A 19,872-nucleotide genomic window follows, 5' to 3' on the forward strand; every position below is an offset into this window, starting at 1 on the left:
TGTCTTCCGTTGAGACATTAATTGCCAACATACAAATTCAATATTCGCGCGTTGCAATATTGGTTGTCAAAGCGAGAAGCGTAGGATTTGACCCGCGGTTGTGGTTGATGGGGCCTTGGATGGGAATAACCAAGCCTTGATTGATGTTTTAAGTTCGAGGTAGGCTAGAGTCGAGACTGTGCAATACACTCTGTGAAAAGTAGCGCATTGTCATCACTAGCTTTGAAAGATTGAAGCTTCTGGGCCGGCCTCGTACCAGATGAGTGGCTATTCTTCGAGTGCTTTGAGAGTGTCAGGGCAGGATCTGCTTCTGGCATGCGTTGAGTGGATCCACGACCGTCCAAAGAGGCGTGACAGGGGCTACGAGGCCTTGCAGTAGCAGGACTATGCAGACTGATTTGACTGGAGTCTATTCGCCGAGGCAGCGGAGCCTTGCGCGGGGTACAGCTGTTGCCTTGCGTCCAGTATTCCGCTCACTTGAATGATGCATGGATGAACGAAAGCTTACTTGGAAGATTGTTCTGTGGAACAGGAGGGCAGCTAGTTTGGCATACAACATGTAGTAGCCGTACCGCACGCCGACGTGGGATGAGTCGTTGTACCAATAACTCCGCTTGCAAGGCTTGATAGGTTAGCTTGAAACCGACAGATGGACGTGATTGTTGGAGCTGCAGTACGCAGGCGGAGAATGTCGCCTACAGCAGCCAAATCATCATTTTGATGCAACACAATCAATGATGTGTAGCAGGTCCATCAGTGGACTCTCCAGAGAAATGCAGGACTGGATTTAGATCTCAGGTATTGCTTATCAGTGCTGGTTTCTCTTGTGATTCTGGCTGACCTTGAAGGACAAACCAGTTGCAAAGGCCAAATACGAGTCGCGGCGAGAAATCTCAAGACGGCATTCGCCTCGTGCCGGTGACGCCCTGTTGTTGTCGAGATAGATCAGCATGGCATCAAGATGGATCAGGGCATGGCCACCTCCTTGAGGCTCAAAGAGTTCGAAGAGGAAAAGATGAGTGCTAGGAACTGGGAGACGGAGAGAGGGACAGAACCAATCCACGGTAGAAGGCAGGTGTCAAACCCAGCGTAAGCCCGATTCGGCCTAGTCTCAACACCCTGCAAAGAACGACCCTGAGTCCGTCGGTTCCAAATTCCCTTCCAACTGACTTCTGGCATCTTCAACTCCATCGCAGCGAGCCCGGACATCACCGGACGAGCATTTGGTGAACAACGAGATGTTGTCCGAGCCAAGAGACGCAAAAGTAATCAGAGGCGGGACAAGGATACCTCGGCCCAGCATGGATGCGCAGACAGCTTCCCCACCCGCCCATGGCCTCAACACCAAAAGGCACCATGCGGGAGCATAATCCTTCAGCGTCGCCACGTCTGTATTCTCAATCGCCACCACATCTTGTCTCTCTCGCTTTCCGTTGACGCCGCCCTCGTCTCCGCCGTACGTTTCTGTCCAACAACTGTGCACAATGGCAGCATCCCCGAAGTTCCAGTTCCCCCCGCCGCAAACGCAGTACAGTCTGCTGTCCTTTCCCGCGCCCTTTGTGCTGCTCGTGACGCTCAATCGTCCGCGCGACCTCAATTGCATCAACAGCGCCGGCAACGTCGAGCTGCACGCCGTCTGGGAATGGCTGGACCGGGAGCCCTCGCTGCGCGTAGGCATCGTCACCGGAGCAGGGCGCGCCTTTTGCGCGGGGGCGGATCTCAAAGGTTAGATGGACATCCCGTTGCATGCCCGTTCTCCTTCTTTGCAGTCCAGTTTCCCCTGTTTTAAGGTGGCTTGCCTGCAAAAGAGCTCGCATATCACGTTACTTGTTCTCAGTCCTGTCGCCGTCCGTTCTAACTCGCCACAGAGTGGCATCAAACCAACCTTGACACGACGCCCAAGCCGACCTTCGTGGGAGGCGGTTTCGGCGGCCTTTCGCGGCGGTCAGGCCTCAAGCCCGTCATCGCGGCCGTCAACGGGCTGGCCATGGGCGGCGGGTGCGAGATGATTGTTAATGCGGACCTGGTCTACGCGGCTCCGCGCGCCGTCTTCGCCCTGCCAGAGGCCAAGCGCGGAGTGCTGGTGCTGGCGGGCGCACTGCCGCGCCTCGTGCGCACCGTTGGCCGCCAACGGGCCATGGAGATGGCGCTGACGGGCCGCAATGTCTCGGCCCAAGAGATGCAAAGCTGGGGCGTTGTCAACGGCGTTGTCGAGGATGGGGATGCGCCTGATACGCCCGTCCTCGACAGGCGCGTTGTCAAGGAGGCGCTGAGGGTTGCGGGTGAGATTGCGGCGAACAGCCCAGACTCCGTCATTATCAACAGGGAGGGCGTAAAGATTGGATGGGAAGGGGTTGGTGTTGAAGAGGGAACACGGCTTTGGGTTGATCTCGTGGGATCCAGAATGCAAGACAGGGAGAACATGGAAGAAGGAGTAAAAGCATTTGTTGAGAAGAGGAAGCCCGTGTGGAGGACCCCCAAGCTGTAGTTTCGCTTTCGCGTTCGGTGGAAGAAAATCGGCCATTTTGTTCCGGTCAGATGCAGCAATCAAGACCCGCCATGGCGCGGAATCTGCCTGGCGTTTACGTCATGACTATCTTAAAATGCCAATGTGCACAATGAACCCCGAGTTTTCCTTCAGCTCCTTCGACAAAAGACTATCCGAAATCTTCCAAACCCTGAAACGCTTGTGAAAGGTTACGAGCCAGCGCTCAAAGACTTCGTACGTCCTCAGCTGCTGGGCAATGATGCAGTAAGTAGGCGGTGCTCCTTGGACTTGGGCGCGCTGAGCGCAAACCTCGGCACACGTGTTAACGAATGGCTCGACTAGAGCCTCATTGTAGATGCAGTCGCAGGCAACTACTGCATCCACGCCACCATGGCTGACGCTACTTTTTGCCAGGTTGAGCTGGTGGAAGAGGCCCTCAACAGAATCCGTCTCCCAGTCCAACGTGGCCGTTTCAATCTTTCCGGCCGAAACATCCGCTGGCTTTGCCCGCTTACTGCCGGATGAAGAGCTCGTAGTGTTGGAGTTCTCGGCAATGTTCTGCCTCAGCAGCTTAAGTACGTAATCTTGGTCTGTGGCTATGTATCTGCCAATGTGTGGCGCCAAGGCTAGTGGCACTATGCCAGCGACGCCGCAGCCAAGCTCCAACACTGTCGAGGACGCTGTCAAGGCGTGAGACTGGAAAAGAAAATTGTCCCGGGCGGCAATGTATTGTGCAAAGAGGGGAGTGACCTTCCACACAACGGCGCCGGTGCTCCCCTGGGCTCGGTTGGAGGTCAACAGGCCTAGCGACTGTTGGATGGTGTAGTCTCGGCCGGCTACTGAAATGTCGAGCGTCGACGACTTGGGGTCGACGATTCCCAGCGCGTGCGACGGGATGTCCTGGGAGAAGACGACAAAGGCATCTGCCAAGGGAGCCGATTTAGCAGCCCTTGTAAGCTTTTTTGCGTCGCGTAGCTTTGTTACCTTCTTCGGGGTCAGAGACTTTGTCGCACTCGGAGTCGCAGAAGGCGCCGAGCGGCGAGTCCATGGTGCAGATTGAGCTTCAAGAGAAGCTTCAGCTGACGGGTCCTCTGGCGTCGCGAGGTCCGGCGGGTATCCGTTGGTGGTGAGCAGAGAGATGTGCAGCGAAGAGTCCAGGTCGACGTGTTGGCCGGGGGCGGCTGTTCCACGGAACGGAACCTCCATGGCTGGCACTCGACGTCACCGGATCCATCCAGTGCCAACCAACCGCAGCTCAGCCTGCCAGCCGGAAGCCGTTACCATCACTCATCCTTGCCCGGGCCTGCACCTCGACTGGACAACTACCTTACCTCACCTTACTTGACCTGCGCCCTCCTCCCTCCCGCAACGTTCCACCATTGCCCTCTGCTTCACCTTCTCCTCTCCAACTCGCCGCTTCAAGCGCCATCGTCTCCTGCTTCTCGCTCCGCAGCTCCTGCTGGCCCTTTTCCTCCCCCGACCTTGATCCCCGCCCTTCCTAGCTCCCCGCCTCCCGCCCTGTCGTCGTCATGACGGACCTCAAGAGTCTGTATCCGCAGCCGCGCTGCTACAAGACGCCACCTTTCACCGTCGAAGTCCCCGGCTCTCAGAAGGTCGACGGCGAGACCGTGCCCCGTCGCAATGTCCGAACCAAGGACCAGCTCAAGATGCGGCCCCAAGAGGACATTGCAACCGTCTTCGACATTCTCAAGTACTCCTCGGCAAAGTTCGGCAACGCAAAGGCCGTGGGCTCTCGCAAGCTCATCAAGACCCACACCGACACCAAGAAGCTCAAGAAGTTGGTCGACGGCAAGGAGCAGGAGTTTGACAAGAAGTGGACCTACTTCGAGCTCGGGCCCTACAACTACTTGAGTTTCGTAGAGTATGAGAAGCTTGCTCTGCAAGTTGGCGCTGGCCTGCGCAAAATTGGGCTCAACAGCCCTGACAGGGTGCACATTTTTGCTGCCACTAGGTAAGCGCTGCGTCGTTGGTGCATCGAGAAGGCTGCTGACATCTCGGGAAGCGTGCATTGGCTTGCTACTGCTCATGGTGAGTGCATTTGGTGCATGCGCAATTTCGACTAGTCAAGCTGACATTCCCTAGGCTCCGTCTCTCAGTCGCTGCCAATTGTCACCGCCTATGACACGCTTGGAGAGGAAGGTCTCCGCCACTCGCTCGAGCAAACCCACGCCAAAGCCATTTTCCTCGATCCCCATCTCCTCACCAAGCTCATCAAGCCCCTCGATACTGCCAAGGACGTTCAGCATGTCATTTACAACTCCCAAAGCGAGGTCAACGAGGGCGACATTGAAAAGCTCAAAGAGGCGCACCCTCACCTTACCATCAGAAGCTTCGAGGAACTGAGGAAGCTGGGAGAGGACAACCCGGTTGATCCCGTGCCACCCAGCGCAGACGACCTTTGCTGCATCATGTACACCTCGGGTTCCACTGGCACTCCCAAGGGTGTTTTGCTCAAGCACAAGAACGTTGTCGCTTCCAGTGAGTGTTTTGCCTGCTTCCGCGCGACCAATGCTAACCCACGTAGTCGCCGGTGTCGACATCATTGTTGGCCCGTACCTCGGTCCTGGCGACGGTCTCCTCACCTACCTTCCGGCGGCGCATATTCTGGAATTCGTCTTTGAAAATGCCGCCCTCTACTGGGGTGGCACCATGGGCTACGGAAACCCCCGCACTTTGTCGGACCAGTCCGTCCGCAACTGCAAGGGTGACATCCGCGAGTTCAGGCCAACCGTCCTTGTCGGTGTTCCCGCAGTCTGGGAGAATGTCAAGAAGGGCATCGTTGGCAAGGTCAGCGGCGGTGGATTCTTGGTTAAAAACATGTTTTGGGGTGCCATGGCCGCAAAGAACTTTTTGATGAAGACCAAGCTTCCCGGTGCTGGACTGCTCGACTCCATCGTCTTTAACAAGATCAAGGACGCGACTGGCGGCAGGCTGCGAATCACGATGAATGGTGGCGGCCCGATCGCGAAGGACACGCAAAACTTCATCTCCATGTCCATTACCCCGATGATCAGTGGCTACGGCTTGACCGAGACGGCTGCGTAAGTGAAGCTGATCCTGCATGTGAAGTTGCGTTGCTGATTACAATACAGTATGGGGGCTCTCATGGATCCCCTGGCCTACACTCCGGACGCTCTTGGCGAGATCCCGGGCTGCGTCGAGCTCAAGCTCGTCGACTTTGCCGACGCAGGCTACTTTTCTACCAACAAGCCACCCCAGGGAGAAATTTGGATCCGCGGCGGCGGTGTGTCTGACGGCTATTTGGACCTCGAGAAAGAGACCAAGGAGGCCTTTACCGCAGATGGCTGGTTCAAGACTGGCGACATTGGCGAGTTTGACGAGAGAGGCCAGCTGCGCATCATCGATCGCAAGAAGAACTTGGTCAAGACTTTGGCGGGAGAGTATATTGCATTGGAAAAGGTATAAGTTTTTCAGCCCTGCACCGCTCAGGTGAGACGCTAATTGCGCAAACAGCTTGAATCAATCTATCGTTCGGCTACCGTTGTCGCAAACATTTGCATTTATGCGGCCCAAGACAAGCACAGGCCTATCGCCATCATCGTGCCCGCTGAGCCCGCATTGAAGAAACTTGCCGGCGAGAAGGGAGTTTCAGGCGAGCACTTGGAGGAGTTGTGCCACGACGAAAGAATCAACAACGCCGTGCTGCAACAGCTGCAACAGGCCGGCAAGCAGGGTGGCTTGGCAAGTTTCGAGATCATCGACGGCGTCGTGTTGGCCGACGAAGAGTGGACGCCCCAGAACGTGAGTAGTTTTCTCCGGGGAACAGATTCGATGCTAACTGATTTTCAGGGCCTCGTCACCGCTGCTCAGAAGCTCAACCGCAGGGGAATCTTGGACAAGTACAAGAAGGACGTTGAAAAGGCGTACGCGCACTCGTAATTTCGCCGTCTAGCCTAGTCGGCAGGTTGGTCAAAACAAGTCCCGGGCAAGGAATGCGGTCTGTGGCATTAGTTGGTTTCTTTTTTCCTAAGCTTTTTTTTCTTTCTTCGTTTGCAGTTGGAGAATCCCGTCCTTTTTTCTTCGCCATGGTGAAGACGGCGGCCTGGAGTTGAATGGAGAGGCCCGCTAAACTCATATCCTTCTTTTTCTCTCGAGTGCTGCTGCTAGTTGGCTCGAATTTACAATTTTTTCTGACAGTGGTGACTTTCTCCTGACGGACAGTTGGTGATGGTCAAAAAAATTTCGTTTGGTATTCTTCCGGATTCCCTTGACACGTGTATCAAATCCACACTCAGTATTAGATGTCACGGCACCACAGTTTCTTCGTTTCTTCGTTTCTTCCCCACCAAATCGCCCATCACCACATCCACCACTGCTTTCCCAGCCTTCACCTCCTCTCTTTTCCTGACCACTCTCCCTCTCTTTCTTCTTCTTCCCTCTCATTCAATCACTCACTCGCTCAATCCTCCGGCCACGCACACGCCTGCCCCGCCCCCCACCGCGCCAGCCTCAAAACCTTGATCTTGCCGCCCTGCATCTCATACGTCGCCCAAAACCTCACGGCCACAGGCTTGCCCCTTCGCAGCTCCACGCCGTGCAGCGGTCCGCCGTCGGTGGGAAATTTGTCGTCTTCGTCGTCTCCCCCCTGTCCTTTAGGCTGGCTTTGCTCGCTTGCTGAGTGAGTTGAGTGAAGTGAGTGCGGCTCGCCAAACACAAACACAGCGTCCAACTCGGCCATGATGAACCGCCCGTCCGGACACCACGTCACGACGCGCGGGACGAGCTTCTCGCGCAGCTGCGCGGCGCGCGCGCCGCCGAAGAGCTGCAGCACGGTCGACAGGGGCGTGATGGCCATGCTGGGCTCTGCGGCTTCGTCTTCGTCGACGCCGCCGACTGCACTGGCGCCGGCGCCGGACTTCGGCAGCGCGGCGCTGACGTAGGCTAGGTCGTCGGCGTAGTAGGCGGACATGGAGGAGAGGGGTGTGGGGGAGCTGAGGTGCGAGGTCGCGTTGTAGGCGGTGATGTAGGCGGCGTAGGAGAAGTTGGCGAACAGGGGGGGTGGGGGGAGGGAGAGGGTGGGTGGGGTGGTGGGTGTCCAGGGCTGTCTGTGATGTGGGTTAGATGCAAGGGTTGGTGGGTTGGTTACGTTGCGCACTTTTTGGGCGTTGCGGAGAGCGGCATGGTGTTGTTGGTTAGATTGGTTGTTGGCTCTCTGAATCTCGTGATATGGATCCGTTCGCTGTTTCTTTCCGCGCGGTCAAGTATTTCTGCAAAACAGACCATCTTCAAAAAGCAAACCGACACTGCCGCTGCTTCTTTTATACCTCCGTTTACCTGACATACGCACGTCAGATGGTCTCAACCTAGGCGATCCTTTAAGCCATTCGGTCTCGCCAGCGTATTCGCAAACTTGCCTAGGTTCGTCCGCCGCCGCCCGCCCCCGCTGCTAGTGTGCGGTGGTGGGGCACGGCACTTGGTGGTACCTGGAGCTGCGGCCGGGATCTGGTGGTTTGCTTTTTCTTCGGTGCGGGCGGGAGGCGGGGTAAATTGGTCGGACGAAAGATGCGGTAGTGTTGCTGCGGACGGCTGGTGGTGGTTTGTTTTGTCTTGTTTGCCCCCGCTGGTTCGTTGGAATGGGTGATGGGTCTGATTTGGTGTGGCTTGTGACAGTAGTGTGGTGGTGTTGTGGTTGGTGGGTGTGAGTTGGTTTGGTGCTCGATGCTCTGCTCGGTGCCGCGTCGTTCACGACATGCATCTTCTCAACACCAAGCCCAACGATTCGATGATGTGCATGTCATATCTGTCTTCCGACCATGAAATGATTCGATGAAGGTAGGAATCGCGAATGGAAGTCTTGAAAAGAAGAGAGGGAGTGCCATGTTTCAACATGGTTTGTCGAGCACTCATCCACGTCGCGTCAGTATATTTCCAGACGCGTCCCCATCACGAAATGTACCGCATTCACGCGACAAAGTCAAACGCGTAAAAATTTGATGCAGATCAGATGTTTCTGACTTATCCGTGCTATGAAACCCAATTTTCTGGTGCATCTTCTTCTGTCCAACTCCATCCCATCGCAACTCCAATTCCTCTCCACCCCATCCCTGCCGATCTCGTACGCTCCATCCCTTCCTCTCCCCCAAGACATCTGCTAACACTTCTCTAACAGCACCTCACTCGAAATGGCCCAGCCTCAGTCGCGTTGCGATGTCTGCGGTCCTTGCGATCGTCTCTTGCGATGTGGCGGCTGCAAAGTTGTATTTTACTGCAGCAAAGACCACCAGGCAGCCGACAGACGTGACCATAAAAGGCAATGCAACGACATCATCAACGAACGCCTCAACTTCGAGGCCGAAGATGCCGCACTCCGAGCCAAGCCGTCGGACGTCTTCTTCACACAACCAATTTTTGAGAATGGAGTTGGACATTTTTGGGGTATCCACGAAACACGAGACTACATGCGGGCGAGATGTGCTTTTATCAACGCTCTCATCCCCGCCGGGACGGTCGAATCTCTGTCTCTCGCATTGGACCACACGATGGACATGCTGCGCCTTTGCCGCGGCGACAATCTGGGCATGCGTTGGCAGGTTCCAGCTCTGCTCTTGCGCCTCGGAAAAGAGCAGCAATGCTACGACTTCATCAAGTGGTGGGCCGCGATTGAAGACGACGGCAGCTACGACTGGGGAAACACCAGCCTTCCCTACCTTGACGTCAAGAACGCTGGCGTCTTCGAGCCCGTCGACATCTTTACAAAGAGATTTTCAGTTTACTTGACTTTCGACATGTTGCTCCTGAAGGTCAAACTCCTCCTGGACTTGATCGCACTGCAGCGCTCGCCGGAACGCAGCGACGGCTTTTCCACGAGCATCGTTCAGGCCAGGAAGGATGAGTTCCGGGCCGCGGGCCTCCAACCTTTGATCGAGAAGCTGGAATCGCAAATCTCGCAGCTCTACCAGGCGGTCAAATCGTCGAATCCACACCTCTGGCCGGCGTTTATGGCTCCTGAGCCTCATTTGGGCACGAGACCGGACTTCTATACCCCTGGAGATCTGACGGAGGCACAGATCGCTCTCCAACAATCATACCAGGCCTGGAACGAAACTCCAGGAGCGGAAGATGTGATTCATCGCCTGATGGCACAGGATCCGGACTTCCCCTCTCATGATTGAGCTTGTTGGGATTGGGGGTTTCGGACGCATTGACGCTTGGGAGTTGTACGTCGTGAACGAGGCAAGAAGAACTGATGAAACATTCTTTGTTTGAATTCGGGAATGTAGGCATCTGGCTTTCGTGGATGGTTGTTACAATCGTGGGGATAAGAAAGGTGTTGGCCTTGTGTGGGGTGAGAAGAGAAAACCTCAACTGACAAAATTGCCGTCGACTCTCCTATTCTGTGTCCACCGACACCTATTTGGCCTCGAGATAGCTGCTTCCTGGTCAGCATCGGAAGTTTCTGCGATCCCCCTTAGCCTGGCTGTCACGTGTATGGCCCTGGGCCTCAGATATAACCAAGTCGCGCCCGCAACCTTCTTCAAATCCAGCTCCATCTCCTCCAACCTTTGCTTTTCATTTTTCGTTAGACATGTGTCCGTACTGGCCCGGAGAAATGATTTGAAGATCCAGTATCATCTTTCTTTCCTGCTGATACGCCTCGGGAGAGAGTCGGACCTGTATGAGTATCTCAAGTGGTATGAGACCAATCCATACTTTCCGACACTTCGAGAACCTGGAGGAAAGAACCGCGGACATCTTCGAACCGGTGGACGTACTCTGCGAAGCCATCACTGATCCATACAACCTGCAATGTCCTGATTTGTACATCATGTTTTGTGTCATGCTCCTAAAGGCCAAGCTCTTGCTGGATCTCCAAAAATCACCCGACTCACCCGACCGTCGCGATATTGCCCGAGTTGTGTACGAACGACTGAGCCACCCCTCGATTCTCCACCATCCTTCTCAACTTCAGTGGCTCATCGACCATGTTGATGCGCAGATCAACCAGCCCATTCACGCTATCGACGAAACATGGCCATGGATGTGGGCTTTCCTTTGGCACGAGCAGCACCTGAGGACGAATATTGTCGACTGGATGGAGGGAACCGAAGGAGAGGTCTGTTTCGCACTCCAGAAGACTCATCAGCTCTGGAAAGCGATACATGAAGTCATCGGAATGGTCCGGCATCTCGTATTGCAAAATCCGAGGGCTCCAGTGCAAGGTCCGTTCGAAGATTTGGGTTCTGGACAGCAAAGTACTTGATCCATTTCGGGGCTGGTTTTGAGCACAGAACAGCAGTCGTGGCCCGGGGGAGAGGCTCGGGGAAAACAGGAGGTCCGTCACGCGGAAACGATCGGTGTTACGCGTGACCTCCTCTACTGGTAGAGAAATACAGCGGAAATGATTTTTATTTCGTCTAAAAACGCATCAACGTCATACATTTTCTCCAAGTATAAGGCAGACACTGACATGAGCTCCATGGCCATGTCGAGCAGAGGGGAAAGGGGAGGCCTTCAGCCCCTGAATCTTCCCACAACATGGACATGTCCTACCACTGCGAGTGTCCCTGTCTTGGTGGAGCCGAGCGATCAAGCATGACCACCACTCCCAAATTTGATGGAGGCTTTGAAATCGAATGCTGCCAGCTTGCGCAAAGTCTACCAAAGATTGGACCGCGTAACGTCTTTGGAGCCTGACACACTTGTGCAATGCACAGCATGAATTGCCTCTCCCCAAAATGATGCGGTGTCAGAAGAGAAACCAAGGAGCTTCAAGGTACGTAGTCATCCACGCGTTCTTTCGACGCACAGTTGAACGGAGACATCCAGATCATCTCCATAGACTCGCGAGCAACTCTGGAATCTCCCGCAGCCATGTCTCGAGGGAAATACCGCAGAACCAGGGAAAACCCCCGAAGAACACCTGCAGCCATCAACACCAACCCACCAGCTACCCCTGAGCATCTCTGAAACAAGACTCCAGCACGCGGTCAGCCATCTCAACGCCTTCCGTGCCTGCAACGCCTCCGCCCACGGTGGCTTCGTCCACTGGCGGATGAGGGGAGTCCACGCGATCAAGCTCGCCGCTTTGAGCCACGCGAAGAATGCCAGGAGCGAGATAAAACACTCCTGCGCCTCCCGACGAGTGGGCGTTTCGTCATCCATGCAATCACCTGGTCGGTGCAGCGCGTGATGGGCGACTGGCTGATGGGCTTTTGCGGTGGGCTGAGCAGAAAAAGAGATGGGCGATGCTGGGACGTCAAGGCTCGACAGCCGCGTAGCTGTGACTGGATGAGGCTGATGGGCACAGCGTGACGATTTGCTTCGCGACTACAGTTGCAGTTTTTGCAAACGCCGGCGGGTGCGACTTGGACGCTGTTCCGACTGGCCAGGTCAATCCGTAGGCCAGAGAACGACGGCGATGAGTAGATCAACGCGTCGAGTCAGAGTGACTGCGACTTTCAGTGGTTGCAGCCATGTCGATCGGACTTGGGAACCTGCCAGCCTACTTGCTGGCCTCTCCCCCCTCGCTCACGCAAGACTCATTATCACGCTCCGTCGGTCCACCCAGCGAGCAGCACCGCACTCTTCAGCCTCCCCGCACCATTGTGCGGACACAAAGCTGAAACCGTCCGCATCACGCGTGCCAGCGCCGCCCTCTCACCACCGCGACGCCCCGAGGTTTCCGCTTCCACGGTCGTGGAAGCCAGCGTCAGGGCCACCGAGCACGGTAGCCGCGTCACGCGTCTGCTGTTGCGTCGTCAGCCGCTCGAGAGTTTTGGGTAACGAGCGGTCGAGGGCTTGGATTCGAGCCTCGCGCCTCAATCTTCCACTTTGTGCGCCCAGGCTGCTATGGCGGCGGCGTGCCGGCTCAGGGGGAGGGAGATGGGCGTGGGTTGAGGAGGCGTCGAAGCCAGCGCGAGCCAACGGCCGAGGGGAGAGCGGAGATGATGATGATGAGGGGCGTGATAGGTGGATGGGTAGACAGGAAGGGGCACAGGTGGGCGAGGCGAGTAGAGGTGCTCCTCTCTGACAGACAACACCACGCCACTTCCCATCCCCATGTCCGTCTTTCTTATCCTCCTTCTCCTCACTCTCCCGCCTCGCCCGGAGAAGCGTCAGCTGTGATCGACCTCCAGCCATCCAGCGCAACGGAAAGCGCGCGAGACGAGCGCACCGGACGAACCCACGCAGTGCCCAAACTCTAATCGACCCGGCACACTGGGCGGCGTTTGTGCCATGGACTGGCCGGCCGAGGGCCCAGCCTATCCGCCGCCAGCACCAGACAGGGGAGAAGCGAGAGCGAGAAGGGGAGGGGAAAGGCAGGGCAAGACATGGAGGACGGAAGCCCGCCGCGTACGTACGCAGGGCACGGACGGGGGTCTGGCTGCCCTGCCCAGCGACCATGCAGGCAGCAAACCTACACACGCGCATGTAGGATGTGCAATTACAGTATGTATGTACGTATTGTGCTAGCAGACGCGCACCACGGGGTCGGTGGCAGAGCGGTACGGAGCGCGACACAGGCATGGACAGGCCCGTCTGCAGCTATCCGTCCCGTATACCGGGCGGCTGCTTGCGTTGCGTTCGTGCGTGATGAGGGGTTGTGTATTGTCTGCCTGTTTCTGCCTGCTTGCCTGCCCACCTGCGTGGCTTCTCGTCTTCTTCGTTGCATCGTGATGTGCCGGCTCGAGGTCCTGACAAGAATAGCTGTGCGGGTGGTGGGCGCATGAAAATGGCTCCCACTGATGGTTGTACAAGTATGCGTACGGCGAGTCTTTTATGCGTGGGAAGAATGCCCTTTCCATCATCAGTGGACCGCAGTTCAATCATGCTGTTAGATGACGAATAAGTGGATGAAATTTTGGTTGAAAGTGGATAAGTGGTGAAGTGAAGAAGTAGAGGTCTGATATGAGCAAGTGAGACCAAAGGAGATGAACCCATTATCCATGAGGCTCCTGACACCAGACGCCTGGCTCGTATTCCAGTTTCCTGGTGCCGTCGAACCCCCCAGCCTGCTTGCCAGCAAAGAAACGTGACGCGACATACCCAAGGAGAACATGTGCGAGGAAAAGCCAGCACACCCCGAATAGGAAATGCCAATCTTTTTTCTTCTTCTTCAACGACCATCAGTCCAGCAGCCCGCCCGCATGCGCCCCACCAGGCATGGATGGTATCCTCGCACCAGTGCTGAAGCGAGGACCGGCCCCTGCCCATCTAATGCAATACATGCATGCAACAATCGAGTCGTCTGGAGCGTCAATCACACCTCGCACTTGATGCCCCCTTTTCCACTGCCACCCGCCGACGCCGCCGCCTCGCTCGATCCAGCCGCGCCGCCAGCAGCCAGCTCGCCATTCAGAATCTCGACCAGCTTGCGCACTCGCTCCCCGTCGCGTCCCCTTAGAGCGGCGCCGCCACCACCTCCCTGCCCCGCCTCGACGATGCTCCCAATGACGCGCCTCAGCGCTGCCGCTTTGCCCTCGCCGCTGCTGCTGTCCATGTCGGCGAAGCCCTCGCCACCGACGTATGTTCCCTTGAGCAGCGCGTCTTCGTCGAGCGGCGACATGGAGCCCGACTCGACCGCTTCGTCCGATGTCAGGAGGTGGATCACGCGGCGCAGCTTCTCGTACGCGGAGCTGAGCTCGGCGTGCGACGTCTCCAGCTTGGTGTACTTGTCGGATAGCATGGCGAGTTGCGTTTCGAGGTCGCGGGCGTGCTTTTCTTTGCGTTCGCGGAATGCGCGTTGGGCGGCTCGATTCTGGGCCCGTCGGCGCTGGAAGTCTTGTCAGTATTTGACTTGAGATGTGATTAAGGGGTGGACTCACTCCGCTTGTTGTATGCGTCCTCTCCGTTGGAACGACACCATTCACGCTCCACGTCGCTTGCTGGCCGTAATTTTGTTGCGTTTGGATAGGCACCTGCTGGAATGACTGGTGTTCGTGGGCAAAATTGGCATAGTTCAGCTCCATGCTGCTGCTGCGGCGGGGACTGAAGCATGGACTTGTGATTTCGTCGGCGGAGCAAAACTCGCTGGGCGTGACGGGCTGATTGGGCTGATAGGTGACATTGCCATGGAACGGCGAGACTGGATTTTGAAAGTACTGCTGCTGATACTGTTGTGTTTGCGCAGGCGGTGCGTTGGGAGTCGGGACGTCGAAGGTTGTTGATGTCTTTGTCTTCGTAAGTTGAGATGCGCGATCGGAGGAACCGAACTGGACAAAACGAAAGAAGGAGGCAATGAACCACTGGCAGAAGAAAGACGTACAGGTGAGGCGCTAAGGCTAGGGACGCTAGCAGCGTCAGGGGTATAATCGTAGGCACCCCTAGCTGGAGCTGGGTAGTACTCTTGCGGAGGTATCCAATACTCGACCCGTTGGCCCTCCATATCTCCGAAGAACAGCAAAAAGCTAGTGGGAATGGTTTGCGGACCAGGCTGACGGCGTCCTCTCAGGACTTTGGGCTAAATATTGTTGCAAGGCTGATGGAGGTGCGGGCCAGAACGTTGATCGTATGGGTCTCGAGCGGGTTTCCCAAAATGGCTTTGATCAGTTATATTCTCAAAGGTGGTGTGTCGTCAGGAACCGCGCACGAGGGACCAAAGTAAACTTAAATGATCCCACACGTCTACGCGTCGAGGCTCGGAATTACCCTGAGGGCGGTATGAAATCCATAGGGCTTGGTCTCCACACAACTTGGCAAGTTGCCGGAGCGAAGGATATTCAGAGGCACTCCACCAGCGGGGGTCCTCAAGCGGCGAGCCGAGCGGCATGGATGGGCGTGGAAATGCGGGCTAAACTCCAGCGCCACGCAGTTGGAAACTCCGCTCGAAACCCGTGTACTGCTACTGCTGCTGTGTGCTGGCGCAGAGGTTACCTGAGCAGGGGACGGTGGTTGCACTGCGAGGCATATGATGAGGGCGAGTGGAGAAGTGATTGGATTCCAAAGCCACACGGCTGCGGCCCGCTCATGGAGACGTCAACGTGGGTTTCAAGGGCACGAGCTTGACTCGGCAAGTCTAAACGGCCCACGACGAGAAAAGCTGTCAGCCTTGCAGGAGGATCGACTTCTTCAGGGCTCGCCCTATTCGGCATATCGCTGGCCAAGACAGGCTGTCGAGAGAGGGCTCTTCCACGGGCAACGCGGATAGGGCAATCGCCCCATGTCAGCACCCATCACCAACTGATACGTGCCTGAATTTGGGCGCTCTTCAGTCAATGTCATCCATGCATGGCCAGTCTCGCCGGAGGAAGCTTGATCTGGTAGGGCTGAAGGTGAGATGGCGCTCCAAGCCGACAGTGGCACCCGCACAGGCGTGTTGCTGTCCCAAGCAGAGGCAGTCGCTGGTTGGTGGCTTCGGCACGGGACGTTGAGTTTCTGCTTAAAAGGCTGATACAATGCAACATTGCTTCCATCGAGAGCCTGACAAGGTGCAAATTGCATTGCGCGGTCCCCTCCTTCAATGATATCAGAAGCAGGTTCCGCGCGGGGCCAAGTCTCGGGTATAAGCCAGTGGGCGGTGCTCGGGTTTTCGTCGAGTCTTGTATCCTCAATCAGGGGCATCTAGCGATTTTACAGGCTTGGAGCAATTTTACAGGCTTGAACTCGGCCGCGAGGAGTGCTGGGCACAACAGGCTGTCTGATCATCGATGGTGGAATCACCTCGACCCCTGGTCGATGATTACACCGGGCTTTGAGTCGGCGTTCTGCCCTGGTCCGCAGCAACATCCGGAATTCGGACGTTTTGATTCGCTGCAGGACTTTTTGGCGTGCCAGGACCCTCAACTTTGGCGAGGGGAAGCTGTCATGTGGTGGTGAGCAGCCGCTCTTCGCCTGCATGCAGACGGCCCTTAGCGACGCGGAATACAACCAAAGGCAGTTCCTGTAGCCTATCTTGGTCGCACCAGCAGCGCGGAGAAAGCGCTCCGGCCTGCCTTTGCTCGTATTGCCCGACTTGGACGCTCGTTGGAGAGATTTCAGGAAATAATGCACCTGAAGCTGGATTTAACAATTCGACTTGATACCATGTCAACGGAATGATCCATTCGGCAATGGCTCCTGGATCGATCGCCGTCTTGGAATGGCAAATAAGCGAAAAAACGGACAATGAGCGTCTGAATCTGTAGTACAGTTGCAAAGACTTTTTGCAAGGCTGAGAGGAGAGGTCAATTCGTAACCTTGGCATGATGCGTCTGATAGGCAAGAATCGCGTAAGACAGCCACTAGTCTGCAAATAGACACCTGTGGTCACTGAATGGGGCCGACCGGTTGCCCGGCTGGGCTTCCCGTTGCGAGCATGTGCCGTCCGCCATGGGCGCGTTTTGATCGCCCGCTGTGAAGCAATCGCACATCGGAATCCGCGCGGCGGCATGCGCAACATATCATGACGCCTCCAACGCCCAGGTCTCGAGATTGTGCTTGTACTGAAATTGAAATAATGTTGGTTCGATTTGATTGGTCGCAGAAGAGTCTTGGTGTTGGGCGGGGAAGCGAGGTCGACTTGGTCCAATACTTCATTCAGCTCGCGGCGCCCAAACCAAAGGTTGATTGGCATTCTCGCTGAGAAGTAGCTAATCAGTACAGACCCTTGACGAGTTCTGCAACCTTGTCGTAAAGCGGCCCCTGGTCCTGGCGCGTTGCCCTCTGGACGATGATTGGGAGCTGATCCTCGCCGACGTTGTACTCTCTCAGGCTTGTCTTTAAGCCAACAATTTCCACCAACTCCAGAATCGCGTCCCCCACCGCCGTGGCGTCCAATTGATCATTCCCGGTCCTTGCAAGGCCAACAAACGGCGCCATTCTCGCGATCTGCGCAGCAGCGTCGGGTTCTTGAGCCTTGAGCTTGATGACATGTCCAAGGGTCAAACAAGAAGTGATGCCATGCGGGATCGAGTATGGGCTTCCAAGAGCATAGCCCAGCGCGTGCGACAAGCCCAATCCTCCTTTGACGTTGGTCCCAAGAAATCCTAGACTCCCAAAAGCAGAAAGCTGCAGTTGGGTAATGACATTTTCGTTTTTGGGGTCGGTTTTGTACTTGGGGAGATTGATAAACAGGTTTGATGCGGCTGACAGACACATTTGCCTTGCAGGGACTTCTGTTGCAGTTGGGTGGAACATTAATTCCATCGCGTGGTCTAATGCACGAAATCCAGTCGACAGCCAAAGCTTCGGAGGTGTTTCCAAGGCGAATTTCGAATCATAGATGATGGCTGTTGGACGTTAGAAGGCCGCAGGAGCTTTCGGATTTTCTTACCGTGAGGAACCAGTTCGGGATGTCCGACGCTCGTCTTGACACCATCTTCTTGCGTGAAGCCGGCGCTGAAGGTGCATTCGGCAGCGCTCAGAGTGGTGGGAATCGTTATATGGTAGAGATATTTGCCAACTCGTTCATGCACATTGTAAGAAATGGCTTTGGCCGTATCGATAGGACTTCCACCTCCAATCGAGACCAACGTGTCAACGTCGGAATCTTTCAAAATCATGTCAGTCGCCTCGTTGAGCTGGGCGATTGGCGCATGTTGCTTGATGTTGGCAAAAGTTCCCGCATGCTTTTGTCCAAGCAGAGCTTCGACTTGTTTGACCAATGGCGTCTTGGTAGCCAGAGAAGAACCAGTAATGATGAAGACCCTGGACGATTCTTTTGGGAGTGACTCTATCAGATGCTTGTCAACTGACTTTGGCCCGTACCACAGCTTCTCGAGATGATTTGGTTTCCAAAGGCCTGAGAGTGGACGTGTGGTCGCGTCAACCATTTTGGACCTGTGTCTGGACAGTATTAACAATGCAGCTCGAACTCTGCTCGTAACGGTACTCTGCACTCACTTGATGGTCGTGGCTGACGTCAAAGATGCCGATAAGATGCCGCGAGGACGTCCAGGTCGCAAAAGGAGGGGTCGGAATGACGTAACGGCTCTGGTGATAATAGGTCTTGGGCGAAGGCGATGCATGGTTTATGAACCGGTGGTCGTGGATGCGGAGAAAGTCTAATGGCTACATTACAAAGCATCGGATGTATGGAGCTGACTGAAGTCTTGCCACGGATCGCAAATCGACTGGCGTGCCGCCGCTGGCCCCGCAGTACCAGACCTCCTGCTGCCAGGAATACCAGACATCAGAGGAGCCCAGATGCAAACGACATGGAGCTGCTCTGCCTCCTCAAGATTGACCGACTTCAGTAATGACTTGTCGCAGGTTTGACAGGTCGTGAGCGAAACGCCCGAGAAACAATCCATCCACTCCGTCTGCAAGCTTTGCAAATGTTCCTGGACCAGCACTCCCACCGTAGAGAATCCTTGTTGTGCCTTTTCTTCCGGCTACCAGCTTCCTCAATTCCTTTGTCACATTGACGACGTGGTCTGCGTCGGCTGGCTCCGCAGCGCCAATTGCCCATACTGGCTCGTAGGCCAGAATGACCTCTGCGTCATCAGGGACGGCCGTCAACACGGACCGCACTTGAGGACGGCATTCCTCGATGGCCGCCCCAACAGCGGCCGATGCAATGGCGCTGTGCTTCGTCTCGCCCACGCAAACCAGTGGTATCAGACCGTGTTGCACGGCGGCTTGGACCTTTTTTGCGACCTGCTCGTTTGTTTCGCCAAATATCAGTCTCCTCTCAGCGTGTCCCAGTTCCACGATCTTGACGCCAGCCTGCTGTAGCACCAATGGCGATACTTCGCCCGTGTATGGCCCAGTCGATTCCCAAAAGGCATCCTGCGCGCCCAGCAGTACCGATGTGTTTTCCAAGAGGCGATGGGAGTCGACGAGGGATACAAAGTCGGGAATGACGAATAGGTCGACGTCGCTGGCTTGGGCGTGGGATGAGATGTCTGCGACGCCCTGGACATATGAGTGGGTGCGGGCTAGGTCAAAGTACATTTTGAGACTGGTGCCGACGAGGCGGCGCGGGCGCGGTGCGGCAGACATGGCGAATGGGAGGAGGAGGAGGAGGTATCTGGACGAGAGCAGCGTAAGGTAAGGTACAGGCAGGTATATAGAGCTGTTGTGTCAATGGTGTCTGGTGGTCAAGTGAGGGGCCCCGCGTGGGTGAGGTGGGATGCCTCTTGCGGCAAGCCGAGCTGCAGCGAGCGAAGTCGGCGTGTTGACGCTTGCGCTGCATGACGGCTAGTTAAATGGACCGGCGCGCAATAGGACAGAGCCGTCGTCGGCGACTTGTTGTATGTTGAGCGATGGTTCCCATGTCACGGCCGGTCGCTGCGGGTGCGGGCACTTTTGTGAGCTGGCCCCACCGCCCGCTGCGCTGCGCTGCGCAGCGCTGCGCTACCTTTTGCCAACCACCACTCCGACTCCGATCCACGCTTCTTTTCTCGCGACACTCGCTGCACCTCTAGCGCCCTCCGTTCCGTGGTTTATGCCGCGCCAGCTCGCCGACCGCTGGGCTCGCGTTA

At 56.1% G+C, this 19,872-nt stretch overlaps 9 protein-coding genes across 9 annotated transcripts; 3 read left to right on the forward strand and 6 right to left on the reverse strand.

Moving 5' to 3' along the window:
* The first annotated feature begins 1,357 nt into the window (after window positions 1-1,357).
* J3D65DRAFT_197396 (enoyl-CoA hydratase) lies at window positions 1,358-2,666 on the forward strand. Its single transcript, XM_066794395.1, has 2 exons — window positions 1,358-1,725; window positions 1,869-2,666. The coding sequence occupies exons 1-2, from the start codon at window positions 1,485-1,487 to the stop codon at window positions 2,486-2,488; spliced, it is 861 nt and encodes a 286-aa protein (XP_066658342.1). The 5' UTR covers window positions 1,358-1,484; the 3' UTR covers window positions 2,489-2,666.
* J3D65DRAFT_565196 (uncharacterized protein) lies at window positions 2,435-3,669 on the reverse strand. Its single transcript, XM_066797595.1, has 2 exons — window positions 3,473-3,669; window positions 2,435-3,411 (listed from the first exon to the last, which is right to left on the reverse strand). Exons 1-2 carry the CDS (start codon window positions 3,534-3,536, stop codon window positions 2,594-2,596), a joined length of 882 nt encoding a protein of 293 aa, XP_066658343.1. The 5' UTR covers window positions 3,537-3,669; the 3' UTR covers window positions 2,435-2,593.
* A 256-nt stretch (window positions 3,670-3,925) lies between these two features.
* On the forward strand, window positions 3,926-6,669 carry J3D65DRAFT_197833 (uncharacterized protein). Its single transcript, XM_066794396.1, has 7 exons — window positions 3,926-4,460; window positions 4,512-4,537; window positions 4,592-4,987; window positions 5,034-5,550; window positions 5,602-5,929; window positions 5,984-6,271; window positions 6,320-6,669. Exons 1-7 carry the CDS (start codon window positions 4,018-4,020, stop codon window positions 6,407-6,409), a joined length of 2,088 nt encoding a protein of 695 aa, XP_066658344.1. The 5' UTR covers window positions 3,926-4,017; the 3' UTR covers window positions 6,410-6,669.
* Window positions 6,670-8,910: 2,241 nt separating this feature from the next.
* Window positions 8,911-9,768, forward strand: J3D65DRAFT_612451 (uncharacterized protein). Its single transcript, XM_066799017.1, has one exon. The coding sequence runs from the start codon at window positions 8,929-8,931 to the stop codon at window positions 9,640-9,642; it is 714 nt and encodes a 237-aa protein (XP_066658345.1). The 5' UTR covers window positions 8,911-8,928; the 3' UTR covers window positions 9,643-9,768.
* A 2,009-nt stretch (window positions 9,769-11,777) lies between these two features.
* J3D65DRAFT_197839 (uncharacterized protein) lies at window positions 11,778-13,297 on the reverse strand. Its single transcript, XM_066794397.1, has one exon. It carries the CDS (start codon window positions 12,995-12,997, stop codon window positions 12,128-12,130), a length of 870 nt encoding a protein of 289 aa, XP_066658346.1. The 5' UTR covers window positions 12,998-13,297; the 3' UTR covers window positions 11,778-12,127.
* A 433-nt stretch (window positions 13,298-13,730) lies between these two features.
* On the reverse strand, window positions 13,731-14,855 carry J3D65DRAFT_599859 (uncharacterized protein; the record flags this gene model as incomplete). Its single annotated transcript, XM_066797933.1, has 3 exons — window positions 13,731-14,243; window positions 14,296-14,715; window positions 14,736-14,855. 3 exons carry the CDS (start codon window positions 14,853-14,855, stop codon window positions 13,731-13,733), a joined length of 1,053 nt encoding a protein of 350 aa, XP_066658347.1.
* A 1,295-nt stretch (window positions 14,856-16,150) lies between these two features.
* Window positions 16,151-17,358, reverse strand: J3D65DRAFT_198098 (uncharacterized protein). The gene has a single exon (XM_066794398.1). The coding sequence runs from the start codon at window positions 17,019-17,021 to the stop codon at window positions 16,272-16,274; it is 750 nt and encodes a 249-aa protein (XP_066658348.1). The 5' UTR covers window positions 17,022-17,358; the 3' UTR covers window positions 16,151-16,271.
* J3D65DRAFT_644027 (uncharacterized protein) lies at window positions 17,042-18,219 on the reverse strand (the record flags this gene model as incomplete). Its single annotated transcript, XM_066802127.1, has 2 exons — window positions 17,042-17,676; window positions 17,721-18,219. 2 exons carry the CDS (start codon window positions 18,217-18,219, stop codon window positions 17,042-17,044), a joined length of 1,134 nt encoding a protein of 377 aa, XP_066658349.1.
* Window positions 18,220-18,431: 212 nt separating this feature from the next.
* J3D65DRAFT_612460 (Triosephosphate isomerase) lies at window positions 18,432-19,656 on the reverse strand. The gene has a single exon (XM_066799018.1). The coding sequence runs from the start codon at window positions 19,388-19,390 to the stop codon at window positions 18,623-18,625; it is 768 nt and encodes a 255-aa protein (XP_066658350.1). The 5' UTR covers window positions 19,391-19,656; the 3' UTR covers window positions 18,432-18,622.
* Window positions 19,657-19,872: the final 216 nt, after the last annotated feature.

This window comes from Phyllosticta citribraziliensis, assembly GCF_038025025.1.
Source record: "Phyllosticta citribraziliensis strain CPC 17464 chromosome Unknown J3D65scaffold_2, whole genome shotgun sequence".
Lineage (NCBI taxonomy): Eukaryota > Fungi > Ascomycota > Dothideomycetes > Botryosphaeriales > Phyllostictaceae > Phyllosticta > Phyllosticta citribraziliensis.